The sequence below is a fragment of the Corapipo altera genome, unplaced genomic scaffold (assembly GCF_003945725.1).
Source record: "Corapipo altera isolate COAL_440 unplaced genomic scaffold, ASM394572v1 22, whole genome shotgun sequence".
Taxonomy (NCBI): Eukaryota; Metazoa; Chordata; class Aves; order Passeriformes; family Pipridae; genus Corapipo; species Corapipo altera.
In genome coordinates, this window is record NW_020884886.1 from 15,610,034 (window position 1) to 15,632,423 (window position 22,390).

Genomic DNA, 22,390 nt, shown 5'->3' on the forward strand with positions numbered 1-22,390 from the left:
AAGATACACTGCCTTGTGGAAAATCTACTTCACACTGAGGTTAGTACAGCTGGCCTGAAGAATATTTGAAACAACACTAATTTGCATTTGCACCATCTTCCAGATCTCTCCAAAGAGGACAGGGCTGAAGCAGCATACAAATGCTTTCAGTCTTGAACACAGTCAGAGGAGTCCTCCCTGGCACAAAACCCGAGGATGTGATCTCCTGAGGACTTAACTCTAAGAACAGTGACGTGAGGTGGACAGAGCAAGCCCAAGCCCAGTGCTGGGTCATGAGGCTGCCTAAGGCCAAGCAGGGATTGCCCAACAGCATGTGAAGGACTGGACTGGCCCTAAGGCCACTTTAAGCATCCTTGCAGTCAGCCTCCTGAGCTAAAGAGCCATAACACATCCCTGTAAACAGGCTCAGATGAACCAGGGCAGATTTCTCCAACACACCTTTGGTGCAAAGCATGCAACACCCTCTGTCCACACTACAAACTCCAAGGAGCTGAAATGCACAGGCACTGCCACTGCCTTCGCAAGTGGGTGCCAGTAAGATGCCAGGTCCTCTGTAGCCTCCATACCTGCTGTCTCTCCCTCTCTTTTTCTGCACTAATGTAAGGCCAGCTGTCTTTAACTCTTACAGTGCAAACAGCACAACAGATGTAATATAAATTAGAAGAATGGAACCCCAGTGACATGGAGCTTTCTAGCTGGGATCTGATAAACCAAAGGAAAATCAAGAAACAGAAGCATCACTAACAATCTCAAGTTGTGCTTTCTTTGCCTTATTTCTTCCCACATTTCCCTTTAAAATTATTACAGGATGATATCGATTGGAACTTTGCAATCCTACTACAGAACAGTTTTTTCATTAATTTTAATTCTATAATCTGATTCCAGACCTAAAATTGTATTTCCTGTTTGTATTTTAATCATTATTGTCCCTGTTGACAAAACAGTTACTCGTCCTTTGCATATCCTTGTTACGAGGGGACAAAATATGAATGAAACAATAGAAAAGGGATTAGATTAATATAAGAGATGTTATTCTACTATTATGGTTTCTCCTAAAAACCAGCAAAAATTAACCTGACATTCAAAATACTAGTTTTGAAGAATGCTATAATACACACTGACATCAGCAAAGACGAAATTAATTATTAGTTTTGTTGTAAAATGTAATGCATTAGGCACATTCCCTGTGATAATGGCTTAAAATGTAACTGAAATTTTATACAGAAATGACAGTATTGATTTAGTCTTCAGTTCAGTATCAGATCTACTACAAAGACACAATAACAGCAATTACTGTTTTTTTTTCTTAACTTCATCCCATACTCAAAGACATAAAAATGAGAGTCATGACAAAGCAGGGCTAGGTCACAAATGTTTTTTTTGTGGGTACCACTGGGCAGCAACAGCGAGGGACGCTCTCAGCACACATTCTGGAAACATCTAGCTCTGTGCTGAAGTGGGTAGCACTTTGAAGTGACTTCTACACCAGTTATACTGCATGCACCCACAGTTTGAACAACCCTAAATGAGAATGATAACTACAGTTATTTTTGTGATGGAGAAGAAATAAAAACAAATGCTGCCCATTTAGCATATATTGTAGAAATTGGGATTTCAGCTTTTACAGACTGATTGTAATTAGAAATGCAAGCACTGTGCAACATCTAATCACTTAAGAAATGACAAAAAGTTGTTTTTATGTGATTACTACTTAATAAACACCAATATATAATTCTTAATTGATTTAATGTAATGTATGTATTTTCTATGAAAGTAGGATTCTATTGAAATCATTGCACTGGACTAAAACAGGGTAAACAGTTTATTACAGCCTTATTGTGACATTCCTTTTCCTTATTACCATGCTCATCAACCATGTAATTCTAATGTCCCAGGCCCCACAGTCTTTAGTTTTACAGAACAGAACTTCTATTGACTTTAACTAGACATTTGCCTGGACCTGCTGGATAAGGCCCAGAAAGCACTAAGAGAGCAGGATTAAATTGCTGAAAGTATAAGTATTCGTAACCAGATTATTTGAGACTACAAGCAACCAGAAGATATATATGGCAAATCAGGTATCAACTCCCAGATACAGCATTTATCTTTACATCTTTTTCTCATTGATGCTGAACTACGGGAGCCTCTTAGCTATTCAACTGCCAGACTGAAAACAGTAAGAGCAAATGTCTGAAACTCAACCTGATGACTTACACTAATGCATCAGAAAAGATTTCTGGAAAAATTGGCAGGTATAACTTCAGCTTTTCCTACACCTAAGTATCTTTTCAATACTTAGACCAGACAGCTTTATTAATAAGGTACTGTGTTTGGTCTCAATGGCTCTGGATTCAAGTTGTGGCTTTTCCACAGTTTCCTTGGTATCCTTGGGCAGCTGGTTTAAAAAGTCATCTTCATAACTATTGAGTGGCTATGAATACCATACATTCTTCCCTGCAGGGAATGTATTCATTGGTATTTAATTTTCAGCAAGATTGTGAAGTCCAGGTTCCTTAGCAGTTTCAATCATCTCACTCTTCACCTTAAAGTGATTCAGCCCTCTCACCTGATTATTTGCACTTCTTGATTTGATTATAATCATATTTTTATTAATTGAGATCCTGGGGCAGCAGCCTTGTACGCCCCAAAGTAAGCTTTATCTAAACATAGAGACTTTATGTTTTTAGATATGACCACTGCTGTAAATATCTACACTTGGGTCACAAAACCGAGACCATTTGACACCTCCCATGACTATGTGATGCTTTCTTGGGCATTTTGCATAAAGATCACTGAGACAGTCTGGCCATTTCAGTACTGATCTGACAGATCTACTTCCAGATGAGGGCTCCCAGCTCCTCAGTTAAGGCCAAAACAAGGATCTTCACCTTTGCTGTTCACTTAACAAACTGTTTTTCTGTCTTGGCAGGACAGAGTTTTATTAACTGGTCATGTTAAATATGCCAGGTTGCTGGCACTGGTAATACCTCTAAGACAGCTCTGCTCTTCCTTCTCTGCTTTCCATGAAAGCCCACCTTAAATTTTAAGCCCCAATGTAAGGTCTACATCATGCTTTCCTAAGGAAGATGAGTTTCTTTGGTGGATTACAATACTGTTTAACGTACATGCTACCAAAGACAAAGGTACACATTGTCTTCATAGCAGGAAAATAATCAGAATAAAGAATTAATGTTTCATGTAAGAAAATGGGGCTTTGAATGCATCCATATGTGTGGCTCACAGCAGCAGCAGCGGTCAGAGTAACCACTGTTCACTAGAGGAGAGAGAAGGGTTGTGTTGCAGTGCAGCATTTCTCGTAGCAAGATGACATTTCTCATGCATGATTTTTCCCTAGATGATGGGACCTCAAGCTAGATTTTTCTTTGCTGTGGCACTGGGTGGAGAATACCTGCTTTTCCTCCCTTCCATCTTCCTGCAGTTCTGATGAAGTCTGGAAGTGAGGGTAGTCTCTTAGAGAGGGACTGAGGAAGAAACCAGTCACTCTTGGCGAGAGCTGTAACCATTAGGAAAAGCCGCAAAAATATGGAAGCATCCTTACTTGTGGCTGTGTTTGAGGTGCCTGCTCTGAAAAGCAAACTTGGAGCTCTGAATCTCATGGGGCCAGAAATGCCATGGCTGAGGATTAAGAACCCACTGCGCTAAGTGTTTAAGTTGCTGGCACAGTTAGGCATGCCAGTAATGGTGTTTTACTAGCCATATTGCTCACTGTTGCCTGCACAGGTGAAGAGTATCAGCAAAAAGATCTCTGAAACTGAAGTGAAATGGGTGTCCCTACAAAACTATGACCTACAGCACTCCACTCCTTAATTCAAGTGTTTACATGCCAAGTGCCAGGGATAAGCTAATGGGAAAACTGTACAAGTCATGGATGGTGACTGCCTTGTGGAGAATGGACATGCAGCTGGACACCTGGTAAGAAAAGGACCCATCACTCCCTACAACACCCACAACTTGAGATGAACCTCTGGCTAAGAGGTGCTCTGGGCCTCTGTCCCTTGCTCCTGTGGGAAACCTGGAGGTGCTGGGCAAAGTGCAGTGACCATGCATGGAGCACATGCAAATAGTCCCACTCCTCAGGGGCAAAACCCCAGCTCTGCCTTCCAAGAGGCATCTTGAGCTACTAAATTGGCTCACACATTTGTTAAGAGGATTTCAAGGCTCTGGTCAATGTGAGTACTTCACACACATACAGCTCTGGAGTCCCAACTAGCTCCTTGCTCAGGTTACCAACACTATGTCTCCTCCAACAAAAGGTGCATAGTATTACTCCATCACCAAGCAGGAAGGATCAGTGCATAGCTCAGGAAAGCATCCTTACCTCCGGGATTACAATACCCAGGAGGTCTAAACCTTGCCTCTTGCTTTATAGAATCACAGAATATTTTGGGTTGGAAGGGACCTTAAAGTTCATTTATTTCCAAACACCCTGCCATGGGCAGGGACACCTCCCACTAGACCAGGTTACTCAGAGTCCCATCCAACCTGGCCTTGAACACTGCCAGGGATGGGGCATCCGCGATTCTGGGCAACCTGTTCCAGTGCCTCATCACCCTCACACTAGAGAATTTTTTCACATATATCTAACCTAAATTTCCCCTTTGAGGCCATTACTCCTTGTCCTATCCCTACAATTCTTCTTCAAGAGTCCCTCTCTGGTTTCCTTGTGGGTCCTCTTCAAATGCTAGAAGGCTGCTGTGAGGCCTCCACGCAGGCTTCTCTTCTCCAGGCTTAATAACCCCAACTTTCTCAGCCTGTCTTCATAGGGGAGGTGCTCTAGTCACCTTACCTTCGTGGGCCACCTCTGGTAACAACTATCAGCCTCTGGTGAGAACTTGTACAAAATCCCACTTCTGCACACTGTAACAAGTTTTTGGTTTGTTTTCTTCTGTGCTGTTTCTCTTGGTACTTAAGTTTGAGCAAAGGGTATGTTGGGACCCATTTAGGAACCTAAAGTAAAAGTAAAGCCTGAATGTGCAGATGAAGGGGCAGGGACTTCAAAGAACTTCAGTGCACAAATGGCAGTTCCTCAACTATCTCTTTCTTTAGCACAGGACTGAATCAATGACAAACTCTGCAGTCCGCTCTAGTGCCTGGTTAGTACAATGTACACAGAAAGAAGAGAGTCCAAACTTCTGCTCACCAAAGCCTAGAGGGCTTTGCTGTGAATATGGCGTTGTATATCATCTACCAGACAGGTGAATGTTTTCCATGGTGTAATCTGCTTTTGTAAAGAAATGTAGGTGTTACATTTATCATCACTGTTTTGATTGTGAGCCACATAGAATACCTAAGTACCACCATTTGGGCATTGCAAGAAGTAGTGTCATGAAAAAAGATGACCTTCTGCCACAGATCACAGAACTATGCGTCAGAGATGTGAATTTTCAGGTTAATCTATTCAAGTATTAAACTTTTTTGGTAAAGTACTTGAATTATTTGTAACAAGACATGATAAATTCCTCCAGTACACGGCTGCTTCTAAGTGAAAACAGGCATTAAAACATAGCCATATATCCTATTAACTAGTGTATCTCCCTGTTTAGTAAGGAAATGTCATCACATTTGTTACAAAGGCAAACAGCAACATACCAAAACAGGATCCAATTTTTCTAAATAAATAAATCAATGATGTGTCAAAAATTAACAGATGAGTTAATATACCCAATGTTATCAAAACCAGATGGTGCTTCATAATATTCATCCTGTTCAGTCAAACCCTGAATATATTCTGGACCATCAGTATATAAAATAGGATGCTGCTATTTGTGATGGCAAACAAAAGCAATCATGCCTGCCAAGCACATACTATAACAGGCAGCATTTCAGCTCTGCTAGACAGAAAGTAATTAGAATGCTTTTAATGTCCAAAAGAATGATGCTGATAGGCTGCCACAGATGTGTAGATTTATGAATATTTATATGGTGGTTTATAGCTGACACTTTTATCAGTTGAAGAAGATAAAATATCTGCCTGACTCAAAAGCTTGACAGTCAGGTTAATAAAATCTCATTAAAGAGAATGACCTATGCAATTATATAGGATTTATTGTAATTCATTTTTGATTGTACTCTGCTTAAAGATGCAATTTCCCATTTCCTGATGCCAAATTTAGGTTGCATATCAAGATCTACGTGGTTTTTAACTCCAAGCCATCACTAGAAGAAAGATACACGTTCAGCATCACAGTATCTTACACCTTCAAAGGAAAAAATAAAAATAATTTGATCTCCTGTTCCTCGCTGCATCTTACGAAAACGGTGCAGGCAAGCAGCCGATCTATTTTCTTTCTGTTAAAATCACCACCTCTCCATCAGCAGCCTCTCCATTACCAGCAGCTCCTCCGGCAGCCGGCCCCAGTCTGCCGCCCTCCCCGGCGGAGCGGCCGTCCCGGGGTTCCCCCCGCCTGTCCGCCCCCCGCCCCGCCGGCAGCGGTGACAGCAGCGCTCCCTCCCGCAGGTGCGCACGGCCGGCGGAGCCCGCCCCGCCAAGTCCTGCGCGGCTGTGGCACAGCCCTCACCGCGACCCTTCCCCGCCCGCCCCGGGAACTTCAGCCGATGCCCGCCCGACGGGCGGACACAGCCGCCCGTCCCGTGCCCCCCGCACCCAGCCCCGGGGCGCCCGGCGCCGCCAGCCCCCAGTCGAGGGACCCAGCGGGGGTCAGCCCGCCGCCGGCCGCCCGGGAGAGGGGTGTGTGCGTCGGGGAAAGGGGAGCCCGCAGCCCCCATCCCGCTCCTGCCTGCTGCAAAGTGCCCCGCGAAGTTGCGCGGCGGAGGAGAGGAGTTGCGGGTACCTGCGCTCAGCTCCGCGCCGCCGCCCCCCGCCGCCGCCGGGCAGGGGCCGTAGCGGCCCGAGGAGCTCGGGGCCGGCGGCGGCGGGCGGGGGTGGCCCTGGGCAGCGCCGGGGGCGGCGGCGGGGCGGGCGGGCCCGTTGGGGAAGGGGCCGTGCGACGCGTAGGGCAGCGGCTCGGCAGCGTGCGGGAAGGGCTGCCCCGCTCCGCGCCCGCGGGGCACCTCCACCATGGTGGGTCTCTCATAGCGCTTGGCCAGCGCCGCCCGCTTCCCGGGGAAGGTCTTCAGGACGCTGTAGGGGCCCCGCTGCTTGTAGATTTTGGGGGTGCTGGGCCCCTCCTCCGCCGGCTGCATCTCCTCCTCCATCCTCCGCCGCCTCCCCCGGCGCGGCGCGGCCCCGCTCCAGGGCTGTGTCTGCCGCCGCCGCGGCTCGTCTCTGTGGCACGGCGGAGCCCCGGCGCGGCGGGGCGCCGGCCTGATTGACAGGCGGCCGCGCCAATGCCTGGAGGGAGACGGGCGGCGACCGGCAAGTGTTTAGGGTAATGTCTGCTAATGGCAGCGGGGTGGGAGGCGGGCGCTGGCGGGGCAGCCACCGCCCCCGGGCCCCCTCCGCGGGGCAGGTGAGCCGCAGAGCGGGGGGCGAGCGGTCGCAGAGCCCTTCCAGCTCTGCTCGGCATCGCCCGGCTCGGCACGGCTGGGCCGCGGGGAACGGCCCCGCTCCGCCCCGCCGAGCGCCGGCCGCCGCAAAAACTTTGTGTCCCCTTGGCCGGGCGCGGAGCCCCGCCGCCTGGCCGGCCGTCCCTCCCTTCTCCCTCCCTCCCTTCCTCTCCCCGCACGGAGCGAGCCGCGGGCCCGCCTCCCCAGTTATTAGGGGTGAAATAAATAAAACCATAAATAAAAGTATTTGGGAGTCCAGGACCTGTCAGAGTTGATTAGGGCACAGAGGACGTTTTCTTTCTCATTATGCAAAAGCATTTCATGGCGAAATAAAAGAGGTTTCGCTGTAACTCATGCATGTCAGATTTCCAGGAATCCGGGAGATTAATCACCTTTAACATTATTTGCAACGCCGAGTTCACACCCCCAACCCCCACCCCCCGCTTTTTGGAAACTGCTTAAATGGGGCCGACGCGTGGGGCACAGGCTGGTCCCTCTCCCTCCGTGCCCGCTCCCCCCCCACCGCCTGCCCGGGCCCTTTTGGGGACAGTAAAGAAATAATGAAACGCTGGTGAAAGACAGGAGGAGAATGAGATGCCATCGAGAGACTTTTCTGAGAAATGGTGGAGATCTGGGTGAGATGAGAGACAGCTGAAACCAAATGATATGTTGAAGAAAAATAAATGATAACAAACTGCTTGCTTGCTCTCCCTATTCTTTTCTGCAAGACAATTTTATATTTTGCATTAACATTTTCCTTCTTCTGTTCCACTTCTCGCCTGCTTCTGTTGCTATAATTTATCAGGATTACAATAAACCCTTTGGCTTGTGGAAGTAAAATTACAGAACACCTTAGTTGTATTTAAGTGGTGGATGGGAAATCATTCCTCTGTCATGACATGGAGTTTCAGCTACTTATTGTGGTCATCACTCTCCCATTTCAGCTTTATTTATTTAGTCAGAGTCTGGCTTGCTGGAAATGAAAAGCGAACCTTCTTTATTGACGTAATTAACTCCTGCGGTCTTCAGCCCATCTACAGCAGAAAAGTGGAGCTAAGTTCTACAACTGGGTATTTCTTTCATGCAGGGCATACCAGGAGCTGGGCTGTTTCTGATTTTGATTTTTTTGACAAGGAGAATAAATTGATTCCTTGTAGAAGCCAAAAGCATCTAAGTAAAGGCTAGTGTAATAGAAATCGCTTTTTTACCTAAGCAAAATCAATCATAAATCTTTTGTTTTCAGTCTGTCTCTGATCACTTGTGCTTTAAAAAAATATTGTACTGTAATGCAAAAGAGAGACTGGAAATATGTGTGAGATAAAGTCTGCTTCCACTCAGAAACAAAATCTGTCCTCCACCTTTTCTCATCTGACTGGCCTCTGCTACAGCTGTGGCCAGCAGCTCTCAGAGGTCAGTACTAAAATTGTATAAAGTTAATATTAGGCTCTTAATCGTTAGATTCAAATAAACAGCAAAAAATTACCTGCTGAGGTGTCAAGTACTTTCCTAGGAGCTCACTACTCTTTGGTGTTGATGCCTACCCTTCAGCTCCTGGTGGGAGGAAACAGCCCTTGCCTGACATGAACCTTGTACAAACACAGAAGACCAAGGGTGGTAGATCATGTTCTCTAAGCTGCCGTCTTTACTGGGGTCCCTGCAGCTCATCAGGCAGATGCTGGGTCTCTATGGATATGAAGAGAGAAGCAGGTTTATCCACTGAAATGAGACAGGGATGTCATCTCTGAGGTAAACAGAATATGCACCGAATTTCTTTCTGCTGAGCTTTTTGACAGTGCCCATCACCACCAAAATACCCCATTTGTTTGTTTTTATGAAGGCTCAACTTTTCCTCTGCTTTGCTGTCAGTGATTCTTTTGGGTATGTTGACCTAAAAAATGTGTTAGTGCTCCCCCTTTCCTTCTGTGACTTACCCTCAGTTTCATACAAGAGACTATGGTGCTGTGGCCTAACCCGAGGGGCTCCTGCAGCTCAGTCCTGTGGAACAAAAGTGCTTAACCCCGGTGGTCCCACCTTTTCCTTTGTGGGATACCCTTTTTTAGGGAAATGTCATTTTCCTCATAAGCTCTATAGGTATGCAGTCACTCTTGGAGGAGGACTCTGTGCCTTTGCATCTGAGGAGTGTGGCCCTAGACTGCCAAAGTGATAGGCTGGGTGAAGCAATGGTGTCAAATTAGGAGGAGATGCTGCTGTGCCTGCTGTGAGTAAGTTGTAGGCTGCCCCTTTCTGTGGCTGCTCCCTGCAGCACAGCCTACAGCTCCCCAGTGGTCTTCAGAGTAACAGCATTGTAATCACAAAATTATTATTAACCAAACATTTATCTCTGAATTACAGTCCCAGTTTGATTGGGCACTGGATAAAAACAGTTAACACATAGCCCTTGCCTTGATCAACTAAAAAAAAAAAAAAGCCTTAGCTGATACCAGGAGCTCATTTTCAGAAAACCAAACACCTTCATTTCCCTTAGACTGTGCCACCACTTGGGATGTGACCCTGAAGAGAAGGTTGTGTCTTTCCCTACCTGTTTACTGATGCAAGTTTCCACTGTTTTACTGATGATAAGGGCTGGAGATGTTGTAACAGGATTATTGTGGAGCACTCAGAGTGGAAAAATGATAGGAAGTAACTGACCCTTAGAAAAAACCCTAATCAAAACAAAGACAAAGGACACAATGAAAAATAAGAAACCCAACATTGCTGCAGTGTATACTCCTCTGCTCCTAGAAACCACCGCTAAGAGAATATTTGTCAGTATATAGAAAAATACCCAATCTAGACACAGGCTATCAATCACTGAACATGCCTGTGTTGAAGGTACCGTGAGGTACTCAAAGAATAAAAGTGTGATTCATCTCTATCTTCTGAGCTGGGGCTAAATCTTGCTCCACTTATTCATGGGAGCAGTGCTCCTGTGATAACTAAAGCATGCAGGATTTGGCCGTGAACTGCCAATATTGCTCTGCACGTTTGGAGTGCATGATGAGAGCTAAGATTGGCAACTCTCCTCTGTAATCTAAACCACTCTGCAAGCAGGCTAGCCATAATTTGCTGCCCTGAACATTTAACCTCAGCTAGTTAATTTAAGCTTAGCTCAGTTGCTCATGTTTATGGATAAAGAAACAAAAGGGAAAGCATCAAAAGGAAAAGATGACTGTGGAATTCAATATTTCAGCAGCTGTTGATAGGTAAATGTTATTGAAGTGTGGCATTCAAAACCAAAGGCCTGCATTTATGATAATGAGCCTAACAAGGAAATGAGATTGACACAGCAATTCTCTGTTTTTGTTGTCCCCTGAGGTTAGAGATTATGCAGCTCATGGTGCTGTTTTTAGCCTCTTTGGTGATTCCAACTGTGAGAGACAATGCTGTGCATATTTGTCAAGGTTGCACTTTAATCAGGTGACTCTGGAGCTTTTTGAGAGAGAACATGAACTGCTGGTCTCACTTAAACCTTAATCCACATCCTATGTCAGAGATTCAGCAGCCAAGTAATGCAGCTCTTAGCCCTTTCTTTTCCCTTATACTTACTCAGTGCTCTGAGAAAATGCTTTGAAATAATTGAAATGTATCTATCATAGTTACACTGTATTTTGAGAATTACTGGAATGTTTCTCAGTGACATTAATTGGTTTTAAAATATTTTTGTCTTTCTAATTAGTGCAAGATTGATGAGCAGTGGAAAGGGCATTTATACACAGGCAGACACATATTTCCATGCTACATTTGTATCTTAATAAAATGGTTGCTAACTGGATTCTTATGCTGAATAAACACTGGAAAGAAAGAAAATATCTTATATCTTTAGGAGGAGGAAATATCCTCTGTTTTAAATGCGATCACATTGTATTAACAAAAAAAAAAGGGTCTCCCTGAGGGATGGAAAATGGATAAATGAATTATTTAAGTAGAGTTAAAGGATACACAGGAAAAAGTAATGGCTTTGATATTCAATGTAGGGAAAATTATTAATATTTTAAGGAATCAATTGTGGACACATGGAAAAGCTCATTTTAATTAAAGATAGCTTACATAAAGCAGTTTCAAGAAGGGAGAAACAGTATAGGACACTTGTTGCTAAGAATTTTTTAGAAATATATCATGGATAAAACAGATGACATAACATAGTCTCAACTTCCATCTGCCCTAAAAAAGCTTCATTGTCTATGCTGTACTCTTTTGGAATAGCCTCTCCTCTCTGGATATTAGAAAAAGATTTTTCACCCGAAGGTTGGTTCGGTGCTGGAACCGGCTCACCAGGGAAGTAGTCACAGTACCAAGCCTGCCACAGTTCAAGAGGTATTTGGGTGATACTCTCAGACACATAGTGTGACTCTTGGGGATGGTCCTGAGCAGGGCCAGGATTTGTATTGCATGATTTTTCCAACTCGACATGATTGCAGGCTTGTAAAAAGGTTGTCCTTGCAGGTCACAAGTCACACTGAGCTAGAACTCAATTAGAGTAGAAATCACTGACTTCCCCAAGTGGAGATGTTACTGATATTTTGCATTGACGTGTTATATTCGGGCCCAGTACCCACACAGCTTGGTGACTGTTCAAAAATACTGTCAAGGAAGCTGTGCACATCAGTTGCAATTAAAACACAGATGGGATGGACAGAGGAATCTTCCTTAAACTCACCTAGATGGGAAACCTAACTGTGGTTCAAGCACAACAGGATATACATGATCAGCTTTGTAGTGTCTACCAAGCAGAGAGTCAACTAGGCTTAATCTGATGAAAAACACAGGCCTGACAGATGCCTGGAGATACCAACAGTGATGGAAGTATGGGAATGACACCTGATTATTTGCTGAAGAAAGACTTCAGCCCAGATTACATGCCTTTCCCAGATTTAAAGAGGGCCTATTAGGATCTGAAGGTATAAACTCTTCCCTATGTTTCCCTTTATCACTATCCCATTCTCAGGTAACCCCTAAAACTTACATGAAATCATGACAACAACTCATTCTGAAATGCAGAGTTCAACCACTTCACAGAGCTGAAATGAAGGACTTTCTCTACATTAGTAATAGCGTAGAAGTACCACAATTAATCCTCTGCAAAACCCCAAAGAGCTGTCCTTGGAGTCAAAATCATTACTTGCAGTTCATAAAAGAGGAAAGTGATGGGCAAAACCTGGAGTCTCCCGAGACACAATTGCACACTGACTGATGCAGCACAGAATGGCTCAGTTGTAAGAGGTGCTTTGAAACACAAACTCAATTTAATTCCACATTCATAGATATGGAAAAAAAAATAAGACAATAGCAAGTAACAGCAAAATTGTGTGGGAGCAGGGCCAGGACACTGCTGCAGTTTCAAGTGAGAAGAAATTCCATCACTCTACAAGTGTTTATGCCTGGGAGTGTGTCCACCACAAGCTGCATCTGCTTAGGAAAAAAAGAAAAAAGTTGAAACTATGTTTTCTCAATGGTAAATGTAGAGATGCTGTGTTGGCAGAGGCTGGAGTTTACCTGATGCAACACCCACCTCTGTCTCTCTGCACATGAGTTGCACGCAAAAAACATCAAGAGGTGATCTCAGAACAGCACTTCAAGTAAGTAACATTCTATAAAAATGTATGCTTTTACTTGCTTAAATGAAAAGGATCTGGAAAAAACTTATCATGTGTAGTTGTCTCAGATAATATGATAACATGCTGAGCATCTATTAGCTTTATGTTTGTGATCACTCTATCATGAGAATTTCTTTATATCCTGACCATTTTTCAGCATCCTCATTATTATATTCTTGTTTCTTTGCTATGTGACAATGAGTTTGTGACTTACAACAGAAGAGAGACTTGGCCATTGATAACAAAGAGTTGATATCAACTTTAGCTCATGCTCTGTTTCTGAATCTTAATTTATAATTGAGGAATTCTTATATCATCTACCATCCTTGGAAATATCTACTGGGTTTGGTGCTGGTTCTGCCATCCTTATGTAGGATAAAAGAGATCAGAGTTTAGATAATTTACATTACTTTAATTGGAGCTAACATTTAAAAATTTATGAAAATCTTCCCAGCTGGTAGAAGAGGGGCTCTTCAAGGAAGCAAGGAAGACAGCATTTCTTGCTGTCCCTCCATGAACAAGAATTTCACTTATGTAGGACTTAGCTTGTTAAGAAAAAAAGGCTTGCGGGATTCTCTTTTTTGTCCCTGTACTTTTCCAGCCCCTTTTATTTTTCAATACTATCATTATTGTAATTTTCTTTTGCTGGGATAAACATCCTTTCTGATCATCTGTATTAATGATGGATGAGACCATGATTTCCAAGGAAATTGTTGTTTTGTAGCCATATATATGTATGAAAGCAATATGCTGTGGCTTCTGGAAAACCCAAGTACCAAGAAAGACAGCTGTCCACGTTTGAAAGAAAATACATTGCCCCAGTAGCTCTGGCCAAAGCATAAGGACAAACATAGCCTTCCTTTCTTTACACTGCCTTGCAGACAGACACATAAACATCCAGAAAACTTGAAAACTAAACATTGAAATGGATGCTTACACAGTTAAGATTTTACATGTTCACTTACATAGGCATCTGATAAAAAATACAAATGAAACTGGCTTTGATGAGATGCTGACCTGAGATCAAGCTTTCTGAAGGCAGGCTATTTCCACTGTCCTCAGAAGAAAGAATAAAACAGTTGAGAGTTTTTATTCACCTGGATGAAACAAAAAAAAATGTGTAAGAACTATTTATAAATATGTATGAATAAATATTTAATTACATATGTGCTGAATGGTTTAACTGTTGTTCAGCAAATACATAATTTGTTAATTTTGCCTGCTTCTACTGAATAATTTATTCATCAGATCAAGTTTTTTAATATTCACTAGATGATCGGCTGATCAAGTCCTGTTAGCTGAATATGTTATTAGATTTTTTTTTGCCCTTTTTAAAAATCACTTAATCTATTGGAAGAACATTGCTGTGATTTATAAGTGGTATATTCCATCTAGTCTATGGTGACATTCTTCAAGAGTAACCTCCAAAGACAGTAGAATTCTTACTCCTGTCGTATGATATTAACTTTTTGTAATCCTAACACATATTAGATGTCTTTGACCAGGGGAAAAAACCCTGATGTCCAATAGCACCCTTTTGTGTCTCAAACACATGACAATACATGTGTGGTGTGCTTTATTTTTCATTTGATGACTGAGTATTGAATTATTTAGATTAGCTTCATCAATCAATCCTATATTCTGGTTCATCCAAGTGTCTTCCCGACAGTGTGTTCAGAAATATGTCTCTGCAAAGGATTTCTTCTAACCTCTGAAACTGCCATACAGTTTCAGAGATACCCTGACATTACAGTGTGGAACAAGATGGAGAAAGGACAGTGCCTAATCCTTTACAATTCAGCCTTGAAGTCAATCATCTTATAGCTCTTTGTAGCTAAAAAGGGTCTTCTTGCACTTGAAAGGGGAGATGATTACCTTTCAATTATACTGTCTTAATACCCACAGAGATCTGCAGAGAACAGGAAGTAAAGCCATGGTGTCATTATGTTTGGAAAACTGTTTTATGTTTTTATAATATTCTTTTACATTTTCATAATTTTTAAAGCTTCCAAGGACATACTTTTTCTCTTAAGCTGCTGAAGCCTAAATATTTGAATAAGGCTAACTTTGTTGAAGAGGAGACTGTAAAAAGTAGTATCAATTCAGTTTAAAAAAACCCCAACAACTTAAGATAACAATCTGTAACACTCCCATATGACTTATAGTAAATACTGAATAAACAACAGGGCAGTGACACTCAGAAACATTGAGACCACCACTCTGAAATGACCTGTGTATCTGAGCCAGTGCCAGTCAAGACTAGTGCTGGTATCTAGTACTGAGGTGTGTGTGCCACAGTCTGTGTGCTACAGCCTAATGTATTCCATATTTCAATATGCATGCATATGTAATAGGCTATATAATATTCCATACAAAAATTGCATTAAGAAAATGTTAAAGTTGCCTAGTTCGGCATTTAAAAGTCAGGAAACAAAATTAAGGTTGTACATGCAACATTAACTCTGTTCCCTAGTGCATTTGCCGATGATACAGTCTAATTACATGATCAAATATTATTTCTCAGATTATACAGTATAATATCCACATTTTTTTCATCTTGCGAAGTGTGAGGTGAATTAGACAGAATCCAACTAGATTTCTATAAACCTCCATATAGAAAGACTGCAAATAAACATGGACTTGTCAGTTTGGAGAAGGGATAACTGAAAAGAGTTATAAGAGTTATAACAAGGGGTTATAGAAGGATAAGTGGTGTAGGAAAGGTGAATGAAGAATGACGATTCAGTGTTCCTTCAACTGTAAAAGCTGGGGGACATTCATTCAACTAGCAAGTTTAAACAAGCTTATTTTACATGAGAACCCCTGAGAACCACTCCTTGCTGGGAATGTTTCTATGTACATCAGTAGCTCAGTGACACCAGCCTAAAAACTTTGTTGGACTGTCCCCATAAAACTCCATTCCTGTTCACTGCTCCACACTCAAGCAAGATCCTACCTTAGATCTGTAGAACTGGATGTTTAAGGCAATGAGGGGAGGACAACTGAATCCTTCTTGATGTTTCTCTGCAGTTTGAGGCATATATATCTGTACCTCAGTGGCTTCTCTCCCTGACTCAAATGCCAGGGGTGCTGATTGTGAGACTGTTACAGTCGACTGCTGGCTGGGATGGGGTGCCCTTGGTGGGCCAGCTAGTGATGGCAACAAACCCTGGGGGCTTTGGACCAGAGATACCCAAGGGGGCATAGGAGCTGACACACTCTCCAGTGTTCCCACATGGAGGGGAAACTTAAATGGGGTTCTTTTCCTATGACATGAGAGTGTATGTCAGATGAAAAGCAGGTGGATATGACAGCCATGTGATAGACCATTTTCACAATAAATTCCATTTACCTTGCATATATTATCTGCCTGCTTCACCTGCACTGTGACTGCTAATTCATTTCTACCAAGAGCCTTTTTCTTATGCTAATGAGGTTCTTTAAAGAATTGTTACTAAAAACTCACTGAGTTTCTAGAGAAATGGTCCTTTCTTTTCCCAAAATGCAGAACAGTCCTTCCTTTACTCCCTGACAGGCCTGAAATGACAGTGTTGTTCCACTAGAGGTTTATGTTCTCCAGTTGTTTCACTCTTCGTTGAGTCTAGAAGTCAGTATTTCACTAGTTAAAGATCAAGAAATATTAGTTCTGGGAATTAGATTTGGAGAAAGTCTTGACAGATAGCAAGATATTATGTATAATTAACACCAAAAAAATCTACAATTAGAAGATTATGCATGTGCAAAGGTTATTTTGGGAAATAAATGATACTTTGAAAAATATATGAGTGATGATTTTTACTCCTTCTGAAGTCTGCGGTTTTTCATACCTTTGCAGACAAAGCAGTATAAAAACAGTGTCAGTTTTCACTTTAAAAGACCTGAATTCTTAATTTTGTAGTCTTTAAAATGTCTGTAACCATCTGTAATGCAGATCTATCTGTAACATCTCAAGATTACATCTGTGTGAGGTACCAATTAAAAAAACTGTTCTGTCTTTATTGAGGGAGGAGCTAGTTTTCTCCACTTGCTTGGTGTTTACTCCTGCCATGCTACAGTGACTCATACCATAGCATTTTCAAGCAGAGATGGGAAAAGTAAATGTGAGAGGAATCAGAGTCTCATTTTAAGGACACAAACTTAAAGTGCTGACTGTATGCAGTTGTCACATTACTTACCTACATGCTAAAAAAAAGAGATCATCGGTAATTTGGGGGGAGGTTGTTTTACTTTCTTTTTGGGGTATAAAATACGGGCATTGTAGAAACTCTTTGCACTGCAACAAATCACTGCACAACACCGCCAGCACTGGGGAATGTAACTCTGCATCCTATTGAACATCTTCAATGCAGAGAGGGTAAACAAGCCTTTTGTCTCTCTGTTTAATTTTTCAGCGATTTTTTTTCCCCCAGATTGGAGACTAACCATTCCAATAAGGATACACAAAATGCCATCAATCTTTTTATCTCTGTGAGAGACCCAGCTACCAGCAGCTAGTGCCCCTAGAGAGCCTGGCAGCCTTGCTCTCCTCATAGTTTATCCATGGGGACCCGTATGAGTTCTCTGTGGACTCTTCTCTTCTTGTACAAAGAATTTCCTTCCAAAATAAGGACCCTAGAGTTATTCAACACTCGGCTCTGCTGGCTGTTATTCCCTCCAGGGTCAGATCTGTGGAAGACAGCTGTCCTGGAGGGCTGACACAGTTGGAAGCAGCTCTGTCTCCCGAGATGTGTCTCCAGTTCCTGTCCCCTACTCTGTTACATTACACTTGTGCCTTGCAAGATTTGGCACCTGCTTTGCAGATGACAACATCCATTAAGGCATATACAAAATATAGATAAAACATGTTCTGGTAATACATATTACTGAGACAAAGGGATAATGCCTAAGTATGAAGTGGTATGGTTTAATGGGCATGGGTGGTATTTAGTCAAAGGTTGGACTTAATCTCATGTCTAGCATGGACAGGTTTAATGTGGCTGTTTGAGGCAGCTGGTGCTCTTTGCAGGTGGAATGGTGCTTTGCATTGGCCATGCATGAGCAGCATCTGTACAGTTTATGTATGGTTAGTTGCTGTGCTATAAATTCAGTCCTAATGTGGTAGTAGCTAAATTCCCTAATTAGGTCAAATGAATCATCATGCCAGAATGGAAAGTTTCTGCCATCTCTTTCTTTTCTTCTCACATTTACTCTCCCATTTGTTTTTCTCTTGGGTTTTTTTTGATACTTGATTTACTGGGTAACCCCTCCAAGGGGTCTGAGGTAGCAAAATTTGGGGAGGAAGGCAGCATCGAAGATTTTGGACTCTACCATCCTTTAGCAAATCACACTAGCCATTTTGAGATTGATTCCAGCTCTTGGCCTGGTCCTACCACCAGGGTTTTTGTGCTTGTAGGCTAGTACAGTCAGAATAAGGAAAGAACACAGTCCTGCTACAGAGCCGGGCAATATCTGAGCCTGAAAGTCTGCAAGTTGGTCTGTCCATAAGCCCCAGAAAAAGAAGCCACATCCAAATGCCTGAGACCTCACAGTCTCTCACCAGCAGGAGAAAGCAACCAGAGACTGCTTCTTTTTGAATATGGTGGGGGGAGGGGGGAAAGGTATTTAAAGAGGCAGGAACTTATGGATTCATTTGTTCAGACTCATAGAAGCCATTAAATGTTTGCTAAGCATTTTTTCTTTATAACACTAGACTTAATGGGAATAAATTAGCTGAAAGACATGATTGGAAGAATGGTAACAGCAGGATTCTGTATGATCTTGGAGCTCAGTCTGTTTTCTCTACACGTCTGTAAAGGAAAAAGCTCTTAACGTATAACTTCTATGGCATTGTAGGCAAACAAAAGATGACAAAATTCCTTGCCCTTTAAATTGACTCAAGTTAGATGATGCACAGACACAGATGAGCTATAACTCTAAACTACAACATTCTTCAGGGCAGGTGAAGTTCTTTTAAACTAAGACTCTTTTAATCAACGGGATGGACCTGGTTATAACAAGTTAGCAGAAATTACATGACCAAAATTCTGTGTTAAATGGGTCAAATATTGCTATTGGGTGTGAGAAAATAGAAATAAGATATAGAGAGAGTGTTAATAAGACGTTCCCTAGAAGAACCAGGTGAAGCTGTATCCAGACTTTGAAGGGAACAGTAGGGTTGTGGGATAGTTGTCAAAACCGATACTCAGTAAAGCATTATGACTACATTTGAGAAGACAAACACCTTGGACCCTAAGTGTTAAAGCTATCCTCATCAGAATGTGCATTTGACATCCAGCTGCATGCTGTAATGCAAACGAAATGGCTCTGATGCTTAGTCCTTCAATGTTGCATTTCTAAATTTGCTGTATTAAATAGACTCCTGCTATGTCCCTAGCATTAGACCTCAAACCTATTATAGCAAAGAAACAGCAGAGGATATATATAATTTCAAAACTACTATGCAATTTTATGTACTCAGTATATATTATGGGCTCAGCTCTTCCAAAAAGTGAGTTTTAGAGATTTACCCCAGACCACACAATAAAGCTGTCAGAGCAGAATATGATTTAGGATCAACCACCTACCATATGGCTCTTACTTCGCCATCCTATGCTGCTTCTTGATCATGCTAAGTTAGTCACAGCTCTAGTAGCAGAAATAGGAGGAGTTGTTTATTATCCTCAGCATAGTGATGATACCTCAGGCCACAGTGATAAATAATTGAAACAACAGGGGTCTTAGAGATACTCAAAAGGAGAGATCTTAAAATACACAGAAACTGGTGTAGTCAAATGGAATGTGTAACTAATAAATTGCCAGCTATTTGCAGTATAATAATGCAGCCCAAATCCAGTCATTCCAGAGACTTCCACAGTGCCACTTGGTACTCTTCAGACTGTATAACTCCATCAGGAGGAGGCTAAAATAACAGCAATAATAGCAACAACAACAACAACAATAATAATAACAATTTATTCACACATACCTTTGCTTAAAAGGATTTCCACTTGTAAAAGCAGGCAGGTGACAAATAATTTTAACGCCAAGGTGTAACAACAATCACATTCAATTAAGGATGTAGTGATATGTGGCATGGAGTATCTGTGGTCTAAAACTGATGAGGAGTTAATCAAGTAAATAGCTATCTTTATAAATATTGTTGACTTATTGTATCAAGTTCTTCTTGCCTGAAAATATGTTATGTCATACTGACTATAGATTTAGAGATTGAAACCAAAACAAAGTGATTTCAATTGTACTTGCCCTAAACAGATATCAGGGAGACCTCCTCTGAGGAAGGAAGGATACAATCTTCAAGTAAGTCTTACGTCATCAGACCCACTAATGTGTGTTTCTCTCTGTTTTTTATTACATGAAATTGCATTTGATATTTTTCATTTGCCTTTATGATCTATTAATAACACTTTACCTACCTATCAGTCTGTGTTTTCTGCATAATTTTATCCAGTTTTTCTACTTAGAAATGATCCTAGAATTTTTAATGCTGTTCCATGTTCTGTATGAATTTTGAGCATATACTTTATGCAGCTGAGATTTATCATACTTAACAGAAAGTTTTGCAAAACCATAGTCTCACATTGTAATGAGATACAGAGAGATTAAGGGTATTTTAGTACTTTGGCTACTGGATGGCAGATGAAGGGCAATATGATTAAATGCAAGATAAAACTGTGAGCTGAGTGATAAAACCAGACAAGTACATGAAGGATTCTTCTCTCAGAGGTTTTTCTTATTTTTCATGTAAATATTGCCTGAATGTACTATTACTGAATCTAAAGTTTATAATTTTGCAGCTAGTAATTCTCCATTAGGGATACTGTTTCATTTATCACTGTGGAGTTTTCTTTGGAAGACTAGGAAGTAAGATAGAGTCATATAACAATAATCTCCCTTAATCCATGCTAACCTGGCTGTACTGTTTCTTTCTAGTAGACCGTACCATCTGCCAGGGGCGGAATCTAGCAAGGTACCACAAGTCCTGCCAGCATGGCTCTCAATTTATAAAATCAGTAGCTGGCTCCAACTAAGTGCACCAAAAAAACAAAAAAAGAAAGAAAATCAGATTGTCAGGCTCTCTAGATATTCAGGGGGGAGAGATGCACACATCTGGTGGGTGGTTAATGTGCAGAACGGGGAAGCACCAAGACTTGAGCTATGCTGAGCAGCAGGAGCTACTCAGACATATTGTGGATTGTTTCTGCCATTAGAGTGTGGAAGAGTGGAGGAGAAATGAGTGTGACACTCTAACAACCTCAACTGACCTCTTTCAGGACCCAAGGGAATATCTCCTTTGGAAAGGTGCCAGCTTGCTCAGCCCGGGGTTGTGGATCCTGGTGCTACACTGGGGAGTTCAGTGGCTTTCCCCAGATTTAGCCCACTGCCCCCGAGTTGCTGGGGAAATTACCCTGATTTTGAGGGTATCAGTGTGTAAAGAATGGGGATGTTTAACAATTGGAGTTGTCTCTGTGGTAAGAGCATTTGCACTAGAAAAATAGGAGAACCCTTGCCCAGGCATATTCCAGTTCCATTTTTATATCATGCCACAGAAACCTGGTCTGATTCAGGTTTTTGGGTTGCGGCTTGGGCACCTGAGCCTCACACCACCAGCACACACTAGTTCTAGCAAGGGCCAAGGTTTGCAGTGGTTTGGAGCAGTTGCTGGTGCCTCTCACTGAAAGCCTGTGGAGGCTTCCTGCCCACTGATGCAGCTTTGGAGGAAGAGAGTGCTCAGACCATTAGCTACTTGAGAAAATCGTAGGCTCTGTGTAAGTTGCAAAAATTACTGGCCAGTGAATACATTTGTTCTCAAGCTATTTATGAACAGGAAAAAAACCAAACCTAACAAAAACCAGTGATGTGTTGAATACGCTTTGTTTGCTGGGCATTAATGGATATCTGAAGGAGCTGGGTTGCATGACTCATTCAATCAGGCTGTAGAGATAATCAAAGAGGGTGAGAAATGTTTCCGAAGGATCCTATTCTGCATTCTTCAAACATTTCAGACTCCCAGTGAATTCAGTATGGAAGAATTAAGATGAAGTTTCCATCCTTGCAGGACTCCTGTCTCCCGGGTACTTTCTGTACAGCTGAACTGAGACTAAACCATCTCCCAGAGCTCATATGGGAGCTACACAACTGCCCCTTTCTGTGTGCCATTTGTCACATGCATTTCCAACTCCTGGGGTGGATCTATGCAGTTTGAATGTGACCCGCTGCCTCTCCCCTGCCATATCTTTCTACAAGGTACTCCCTGTCACCTGGGGTTGGAGACATGCTATGCAGTCCTGGGTGTCTTGGTAACAAGCTATCTGGCTGCTCTTGATGAAATT

General features: G+C 42.3%; 1 protein-coding gene across 3 annotated transcripts in view; it reads right to left on the reverse strand.

Moving 5' to 3' along the window:
• The window catches only part of BEND4 (BEN domain containing 4), a 33,104-nt gene extending 25,888 nt beyond the window's left edge, over window positions 1–7,216 (reverse strand). For all 3 annotated transcript variants that reach the window (XM_027642884.1, XM_027642886.1, XM_027642885.1), the window contains exon 1: window positions 6,813–7,216. In XM_027642884.1, coding sequence (XP_027498685.1) covers window positions 6,813–7,176 — 364 coding nt within the window. In that variant the 5' untranslated portion in view covers window positions 7,177–7,216. The remainder of the gene's footprint in view (window positions 1–6,812) is intronic.
• Window positions 7,217–22,390: the final 15,174 nt, after the last annotated feature.